The 10,000-nt window shown below is 30.7% G+C and overlaps 2 protein-coding genes across 8 annotated transcripts in view; one reads left to right on the top strand and one right to left on the bottom strand.

The window, feature by feature from the left end:
* The window catches only part of LOC122247318 (synaptic plasticity regulator PANTS), a 2,938-nt gene extending 825 nt beyond the window's left edge, over positions 1-2,113 (top strand). For both annotated transcript variants that reach the window (XM_043006509.2, XM_043006510.2), the window contains exons 2-5: positions 386-476; positions 695-859; positions 1,256-1,396; positions 1,899-2,113. In XM_043006509.2, coding sequence (XP_042862443.1) covers positions 420-476; positions 695-859; positions 1,256-1,396; positions 1,899-1,985 — 450 coding nt within the window. In that variant the 5' untranslated portion in view covers positions 386-419 and the 3' untranslated portion in view covers positions 1,986-2,113. The remainder of the gene's footprint in view (positions 1-385; positions 477-694; positions 860-1,255; positions 1,397-1,898) is intronic.
* A 6,031-nt stretch (positions 2,114-8,144) lies between these two features.
* Pfrx (6-phosphofructo-2-kinase/fructose-2,6-biphosphatase) overlaps positions 8,145-10,000 on the bottom strand; it is a 30,647-nt gene continuing 28,791 nt past the window's right edge. For all 6 annotated transcript variants that reach the window (XM_043006507.2, XM_043006502.2, XM_086556380.1 and 3 more), the window contains one exon: positions 8,145-10,000. This exon is cut by the window's right edge and continues 205 nt beyond it. The gene's annotated coding sequence lies outside the window, so the exon portion shown is untranslated.

Genomic DNA, 10,000 nt, shown 5'->3' on the forward strand with positions numbered 1-10,000 from the left:
AGATGCCCACACCAGCGTAAATGTTCTGGAAATATCCGCCACTGGCAAAGGCCAACAAACCTCCACCATTTAGATTTTGGTAAAATGGAGCTTGTAGACCTCCTTGAGAATCTGTCCTCAAATAAGGAACCAGTCTAAGCTCTGTGTTGCCAGAACATATATTGTTGAGTTTTTTTGGCCATAGCTATCACTTACCAATTCAATTATTGTGGAAGACATCAGAAAGAGGCCATCCAACACAGGTCTTCAAGAAACATTAAAAGAAAAATGTCTCATTTGTTAGACCTGACAGTATCTTCTAAGCTTTTACCAGAATTACTGATATTCTTCTGTAATATGTGAAGATGTTTTAACTTATTCCTATAATAGTATGTTTATCTTTCAGGACTGCCTACGAATAGCAAGAGTGACCTGTAATAATGGAAACGGAGGTCGCTATTGAGGAACTTTCAAACCATCCAAAGTTGTCATGGCTTGTAAGTAATTATACATCATCAAATTTTCCATAAATAAAAGCAGGAGATGAATTATACATATGATGCTGAAAATTCTGGAACCATACAGTTTTATTTTAAATTCAGGAGTAAAGCATTTGATATAGTTTCTTTCCAGATACTATGTAACATATTTTATCCCTTTATTTCTTCTTTATTTAAAGTTCAGAATACACACTTTATCCCTTTTCCGATTGCAGGTAAGACCGTGTGAACGTTACAAAGAGGAGTATGGAGACTGTACGAGCATAAAAGCAAAATTTCACCAGTATTTTATTTACGGGGAATCAAGAGACTGTTCGCAGTGGAAAAAAGACTATGAAAGCTGTATCAATTACCGAAAGACGAAAGATATGGAGTCACTGGTGAGTTGCAAATTTTAATGTTTTAAAAGTAAAAGGAGATAGAGAGAGGGGAAGAAGAGAGGGAGAGAGGGGAATGAGAAGGAGAGAAGGGGGGGAGAAGGAGAGAAGGGAGGGAGAAGGAGAGAAAGGGGAAGGGGAGAGGGAGAGAAAGGGGAAGGGGAAAGGGAGAAAGGGAGGGAGGGAGAGAGGAAGAGTGGAAGAGTGTGAGAGTGGGAGCGAGGGAGAGAGGAGTAAGGGAGAGAGGGGGAAGATGGGCAGAGGGAGAGACTGTGTATGAGAGAGAGTGAGATCTAAGTATTTAAGAGAGAGAGAGAAAGAGAAAGAGTAAGAGCAAGAGCAAAAGAGAAAGCTACAAGGTCTATAAACTCCCAAATTTTAATCTCTTCAACAAAACAGGAATCCATAATAGAGAGTGAGAAGAATCGCAGAAACGAGAGATTACTGGGACACTACAGAAACACCGTCTGGGAAAAGAGAGACTCACCCCCTGAAGACTGGAATAAGGAACTTCCAGAATGGTTTGAAAAGGAAAGAGAGGTAGGAGGCTAGTGTTATACTGTCTTTGAAAGCCCTTGCAGAATTATTGATTGATTTTACTATCACTATTATTTATTTATTTATTTATTTTTGGATCTTATTAAGCTTTATTATTAATATCATTATTGTTATTGTTATTTTAAGTATTGTTATTGTTATTATCATTACCATTGTTATTATTATTTCTTTGTTATTATCATTATTATTATTTCTTTGTTATTGTCATTTTTATTATTATTATTGTTATTATTATTGGTATTATAATTATCATTACTTTATTATCATCATTATCATTATTGTTATTATTATTGCAGCTGTTGTTGTTATTATTATTTGGCCAAAAGAATAACTAAAAGGATTATAATTTAGCTGAATGCAGAATCCAAGAATTTGTGTAGTTGCAGGTTCATATAATTAAAGATTATCTTGTACCCGCTACTATATGTGTTTTGAGATGCAGTTATCAGATGTCTATCATTAAATGACTTTCACTCTTTTCCAGATGTCTTTTCTAGCACTGAAATGCAAAGAATTGAAGGAAGGCAAGATTTCTGATAATTCTACGCCCTCAACTTGCACCATATTATGATTTTAGGCTTTAAAGATGTAATTACTATTGACATTGGTTTTGTAAATAACTTTATATTTGCATATATTTCATATGATTTCCATACCAGTATAACAAATAGAATTATGAATAAAAGAATTAAATGAAAAGGTTTTATATATTTTCACCCATTTATTTGTAAGGATTCTGTTCAGTTTATAAAGTACACTTAACACAGAGTACAAAGACTGATATGTATTATAGCCACAAATCTGTCAAAAAGTTTGAGAAATGATAAATATACAGGACACAGAGTTACCTTATATAAACAGTATAACAATATTAAAAGGTAACGTTCTTTCATTAGTGCACTACAATACATTATTTGAAAAATAAAAAAATACATTATTGGCACAATCTCATAGGAAGCAGAAATTTAACAAGGATTATATGCAACAGAATCCCTTAGAGGTACTGACCAAGCAGTCGATAACAAAAGCAAACATTGAAGATAATCAACATTACATATGATTGCAATAATATGAATCTGTGCATTTTTCTTAACCAATTCCATATTGTTTCAAATATGATTGATGTGAAATCACTTAAAAAGGGATTAGGGTGTATAATTTACTTTTCGAAATGTAAATAAATAAAATAATACAATAGATCATAAAATATGGACAAAGTCTATTGATTGATGATGAAAATATATTAAGTACTCTGAACAGAAAATGGCAAATGACAATGTCCTTGATGAATCATGATGTACTAAGAGAAAATTCAGAAATTTATGAGAAAACATACAAATATATGTTTGTTTATGGCATGTATGTTACATATATTGTATGTGTGCATGTGTATGCAATCAAGATGTTGTTTTAAATACGCACATACAAGTACATTTGAATTACAGTTTTGTATTTCTTAGGATAATAACTGTTAGCTACATGATCATTCTTATCTTCATATGGGTGACTAGCTTTCATTAGACAAAAAGACTAACATCTAACAGTTGCAGATATTATTACAGCTGGGATGCAAAGTTAACATCAACGTTACTGTTTATGTAATATTTGTGCCAGATTAAATATTCTAAAAATAACAATAAAGAATACTGAAATTTCTGAATATCATATGATTTTCTTTGGTGCTATGTTTCTTTGAGTTAGGCTATTTAAATACTACATACATAAGATATAAAGTGCAGTACTGTATTCATTTACACACTACAAAATGTTTACACAATCTTTCTCTCTAGTCCTGTCTGTATGTGTCTGTCTTTGTATGTCCTTTTCTCTTTCTAGTTTCTTGCATCCATCGTCCCTCAGATTAACCCTTCCCCATTTCTCTATCTCTATCTCTCTCAATTATTTCATTCTTCTTCTCTTCTCCCTCCGTCTTACTTATACTCCCTGTCTCTTTCTATATTCATAAATGATGATATAATTAATAACTATAGAGTATGTGTGTGTGTGTGTGTGTGTGTGTGTGTGTGTGTGTGTGTGTGTGTGTGTAACTGTCTGTCTATCCATCTTTCTCCCAAAATCTAAAGAACAGAAAAAGATATCGCCCTGGAGCCTTTTGCAATTGGTCAGAAATGTTCCTGGGAAGGTTTTAAAAGTAGGATCAAAGTTTTTCTTTAACCATAGTCTGCATGGGATGGTTAAATAATGATTTTTAAGAAAAAATATCAACTCATGAATTTTGCAGTGGTCAGGGATGTTTCTTTACAGATTTTAAAAATTGGATACAAGTTTTCATCCAAATCAGAAATAAACTTTTGGCCACTAAAATGATCCAAATAGATCACACAAACATACAGACAAGACAATGACCCTGACTTCTGGTGAAGTCACCTTGGGAGTCTGAAATTCTTTGTGAGCATCATTTGTATGTTTATAATTTAGGTAAGGCAAATTTTACTTTTTTACATTTCTTAACAGGATCACTGGACGGTAAGACAAAGGCTTTAGTTACACAATAGGAATAGAACACTATTAAAGAGCAATTATTAGTTGAGTCCATTTTCACTGGCAATCATTCAGTTATGTTTTGTCAGTTATTAGCCACATTTAAGAGTATTCTCATAGATAAATCAAATATCAGTGAAGAGACTTGGCAAGTATCGAAAGGAAAAGTAAGTTACATTAATGCTCATACTCACTGAAAAAAGTAATTTTCCTTAGAAGTCATAAGATTCTTCAGAAAAAAACTGAAATGTGCTACTTGACTTGTGATTAGTTGTAAATAAACCTAGCAAGTAATTTTTAAAATATTTTGAAAAAAAAAGCATGTATGACTGAATTCTTTCTTTTCTATTACACTAAATATATCTACTAGATTAAATTAAATATTTTAATAAATACTGATGAGTTTACATTACAGTTATTCAGGCAAGAGTAAGCTCTCTACTTGCCAACAATCACATAACATGATATGGATTCAATAATTATATGTTAAGCACGCCACATAACAGAGGATACATAAAGTATGTACAAATATATACCAAGGTTATTATGGATACAACCTTAACTTAAAGTAAGTCAGTGTGTTCTCTGTGTGTGTGCAACTATATGTGTATACTGTAAATGTATGTGAGCATAAATATCTAAACAAGCATTTGCATGTATATATGAATATCAGCTTTTACCGTGTCACGCATGACTCAAAAATAAAAAGATTTAGCACGGCTTACTCAACTGGTGGCCTGTTTGCCAAACCCTGTCCAATTCATTTATTGGTCCTTTGACTGGCTCAGATAAATTGAAAGTAGACCTCTAAGTTCCAAAGCTTTTTTTAGATAAAGATCAACATTTCATTTCTATTTACATGCTTATGAGAAAATGTAAATATGTGAATTTTTAAGTCTTGTCTAGTGTAAAAAAGGGGAGGTAAAATAAATGTATGCCCTGTCTATTAATTACATTTTATAAACAGGCCCTTCCATTAAAAGTAATTGAATAGCTCAGATATATAGTTCATGGAAAAGTTAATAAAATTTTCATTTCCATCGGAATTACATAAACATAAGTAATTATTTCTATAAAAGAGGAACAAAATAGATAAATAAAGGGTTTCCTTGTCTATAAATAAGTATCATAAAATACAGTAGATAAAAATGCATACAAAAAGATGATTGAATATTCATATCCTTATATTGAAATATCATATTAAACAAAATCAGCATTTCATTTGCTTTCTCTTTTATACTTTTGCTAACCTTTGTTGATATATTTATATGAACTCTATATATATCAACAAAACCAAAAATGAAGGAAATTAAAAACAAGTAAAGGAAGACTTAAACAATGATTTTCTTTATATACTGTTTTGACTTGTAAAACACAACCATAGAAGAAAAATATAGTACATAAACAGTACAAGTCACAAAATTCAAATGATAAAAGTTTTATTTCTCCATATCTATATTTCAGTATGATTGAAAAATAGCAAAATTCAACTTTACAAAAAGAAATAAAAAATAAAATAAAATAAAATAAAATAAAAAAATGGATACAAAGTCTATTTCTAGGTTACAATATATGCACTACTTATGTACATATGTGACTGACCAGAAGGAACACAACCCAGAAAAGAAATATGAAGACTTCATACAAAGCACAGAACACACCTATCAACCTTATTACCTTTGAAGATGAAAACACCAATACCATCCAAAACCCTTACTCACTCAGTCAATTATTTCTGTCTCACATGTAATGAATTAGGTACTTTTATTAAACAACTGTATAACCATATACATATATAAAATATAGTGCCATCTAGCTACATTCATATTAGAATTACCAGGTTATAAAGGATGGAAGGTAGCAGTTTTGCTCTCACTGGCGATACAAGCTCTTCTTACAGAATTACAATCATGAAGCTGCCTGATAATCAGCAATATCACACATAACCCTGGTCACTACAGTTAGAAATACAAAGAGGAAAAGAACTGCAGGGAAAAAAAAAGTTGACATACACAACTTCACAAAGTTATTCATTAGAACATAACAATCCAGAACATTTAATTTAACAACAGGTTATTAGCGGCACAGTGCTCAAAAGCCTGAGGGATGCAAGCCATTGTCTTAGGATTAAGGATGGCCACTTACTAAGCATTCCTAGAGCATAAGTTCAGTGTAATTCCTTTAAAGTCATACTTTTCCTGTATCAATATACCATCTATAAAAAATAATCGAGATGATACATTTTTTCCTACATCTGATATACAAGACTATAAACCTACATATTCCAGGAATGCATCTTTCCTCTACATGAAATATCAAATGGTACCATTTTCTACAAAAGAGTAATTTTCCATATTCATATTCCATGAAACCACACACGAAATATGAAAATGGTCCAAAATGTTGGATAATATTTTTCCTATCACAAGTGACATTTTATGAATATGTTTCTACCTACAGAAAAAAACTGATGATAAATATATTATATATATATATATATATATATATATATATATATATATATATATATATATATATATATATATATATATATATATATATATATATATATATATATATATATATATATATATATATATATATATATATATATATATATATATATATATATATATATATATATATATATATATATTATATATATATATATATATATATATATATATATATATATATATATATATATATATATATATATATATATATATATATATATATATATATATATATATATATAATATATATATATATATATATATATATATATATATATATATATATATATATATATATATATCATGTAAAATAAACATTTTAAACTGAAACAAGAAAGACTGAAATGAAAATAAATGTAAACTTAGGGCCAATGCAAACCACAAGTTAAGTAAAGCAGCTTAAATATAACAAAGAATAAACAATAGAACCATCTGCAACAACCCTTTATGATCATGTCTTCATCAGATCACGTTATGCATACAGGTTGCTTTAAATCAATAGGTATTGGCTAGTAAAGGTAGCAGACCAGTGAAAACATATAATGCCTCATACAGGAGGTTTGACATGCATTAGCAAACAACTATGTGACCTTGCACCTACAACTGTTTCAGAAGATGAGCAGTTACATTGTGTGGAAAAGGTACAAAATTATTTCAGTGGGTACTTTCCTGATTTAGTTAATATCAAGCAATAAATAATTTTATCCTTTAAATATTTAATTCCATGTTTAAACAGTGTATTTGTAATTCTGTTAATCAACAGTCTAAATAACTGGGAATCCATCAATATCATGTTATAACTTTTGGTGATGACACAAGCAACAATGTCTAGTTGCTCTCTACAATATTCTCAGACCTCTATTTCAATTAAAAGTGTACATTGTCAAGGCAATGTACACTCTATCTAGCATTGACATAACTGTACAATAAAACTTTAACTTTCTTTATCCTAAAACTTTGGCTTCAACAGTTCCAACATTTCTTCACATTATGTACCTTCTTAATTTTGGAACAACTCACTTTGGTGCCATTGAAAAGCTGATGCTTTGTAGAATTGTCATCAGCATTCAACCTTCAACTGGCAACTTCAAAACTTCACCTATCAACTTCTGACTCATTTGGTGGTGCTGTCATTTGCAAGACAATATGTAATGGTAGCAAACACCCCCAAAATACTGTAATACTATTAAATAACATAACTAGAGTCATAGCTGTTACATGTAACATTTACTCTGTACTAGTCCCTAATGTCATGCTATATTAGGGTCTGGAGAATGGTACATAATTGGGATTATTCTACACTATGTAAAACATCTAGAGCATGTGGGAACTAATAAGCCGGTTGCGTTCAGTAATGGATGTGGATGTGGATGTGGATGTGTGTGTGTGTGTTAGAGTGAGTGTGAGTGAGTGAGTGAGTGAGTGAGTGAGTGAGTGAGAGTGAGTGTGAATGTGTGTGTGTATGTCAGAGAGGGAGTGTGTGTGTGTCAAAGTGAGTGAGTGAGTGAGTGAGTGAGTGAGTGAGTGAGTGAGTGTGTGTTTGTGTCAGTGTGAGTGAGTGAGTGAGTGAGTGAGTGAGTGTGTGTTAGAGAGTGGCAAAGTCAATGATAAATGCCTTAATATAGATTAGATTTGCCACTTTGATCCTGTACCTAGGGCACAGAGTTTTAGATAAAAATAATGACAGCCAAAAGGAAAAAAAAAAGAATGCCTGCTCATTAACTGCATATTGAACTTTCAATTCAATGTCAAAATAAGGAGAGAGATGTACAGATGCCACTTAATGTTATGTGATGATTCTTGACAAGAAATATGGAAAAAAATGGATCGAAACTCCTAAAACAGAGCCTTACAAACTAAAATATATGAATAGCAAGAAAAAAAATTAAATTAATTTTTCCCTTACATGTATAACCAAAATAACCCATTCACTGTCACGGTGACATTAAACCTCAAAATAATTTAAGTAAAAAAATATTACAAAATAAATCAACTAAAAATAAATACATATTTCATGAGAAATATAGGAATTATATGAACGAGATAAAAAATGTTTTGAAATCAAATACAAATAACATGATAAAAATACATGAAGCCACTAATGTACTTAATTAACACTAGACCGCTGCTTACAACAAATCAAGCAGTGATTAACATTTCCTTAATAAAAATAACATAATTGTATGCACTAGACTGAATAGACTGATCTATAAAAATTATAATTAGGTAGACACACAGCACAGGATAGTCACCACTTTTCACATTTCACTTCTAATTTGTATTTGATATTCTGTCTAACTGGTACGACTTCACATATACCATTACTACAACTATTCTAAATAGAACCTCTGCTCTTTGAGTCTGCTTTATTTCCTCCTTATCATTTACTTTTTACTTCTTCATGATCTTTTTTTTTTAAGATATGAATCCAGTGTTTTCGGATATAAAATAGAAATATACTATGGAAAATTGAAAAAAAGAGAAAAAAAAAATCAATTGCAAGGCAAAGACTCAGTAACAAAGACTATAGAAATCTATAATGAAATTGCTGTCTTGCTGGCAAATGATAATCTACTTTACTGCACAAAGATTAGGAGTAAAATCAATATTCTACGAGGAAGGAATTAGGTCTGAAAATTTACAGAATTACTTTTTTTTTTTAGCTTCTTTTATTTTACTTGAAAAAAGTTGCAGTATGATCATGAATGGGAATGAAAGGAACTCATTTTTCACAGACATACTTAACAGATTAGTTAAACAATTCAGCACATACTATCATCCATAATACTAGCTAGATGTAAAAAGTTGAATTAATCTTATATGTATTTTCCTTTTATGTCCAGCATTAGGAAAAATGAATATAAAGCATTATTTTTCAATGACTAGTAGCAATTTCCACCAAAACTTTCAATATTTCTTTACAGACTTCTTGGCAAGAGGTATGCTTTTTTTTAAGCAAATTTGCTAATGTACACAATATTACATTATATACATCAATCACATATATAAATAATGATTAATTCACTTATAAACTTCACTCAGATTCACAATCTTACTGTTCTGCTTCCCATATATAGCAAATTGGAATAGAACTCCATCACAACCTATGTAATATCATCTCACAATTCAAAAGGACCCTCTTCACACAGAGAATAAAGGCAACAAAACAGAGCAAACAAGTGAACCTTATGGGGAGACACAGTTCTAACCTGTAACATATCACTTCTTTGGAGAAAATACAGAAAACAGAGTCTATATCTAAATACAAAAAACAAGAGGGGGAAAAAGTAAGATAAAGAGCCATACTGATTAAATGCACCATGGATACTCCTTTGGTTTTATCTCAATGAAGTGCCAGGCAACAGCTGGCTTATTTCTTTATCTCCTTCCAAATAAAAAGGGACCAAGAGGTCGGATATGTATATTTCATATGCCCTTTACCTAAAAAATTAACACAGACTGAGTAATATATAAGTACCATATGCAAGGTATACTCAAATCAAAAGTTTCATTTACCTAAAATATCATTTCATAACATTGTTTGAGGACATGGGACAATCAACAACTA

The sequence above is a fragment of the Penaeus japonicus genome, unplaced genomic scaffold, assembly GCF_977035675.1.
Source record: "Penaeus japonicus unplaced genomic scaffold, GWHDUDI00000001_assembly GWHDUDI00000032, whole genome shotgun sequence".
Classification (NCBI taxonomy): domain Eukaryota; kingdom Metazoa; phylum Arthropoda; class Malacostraca; order Decapoda; family Penaeidae; genus Penaeus; species Penaeus japonicus.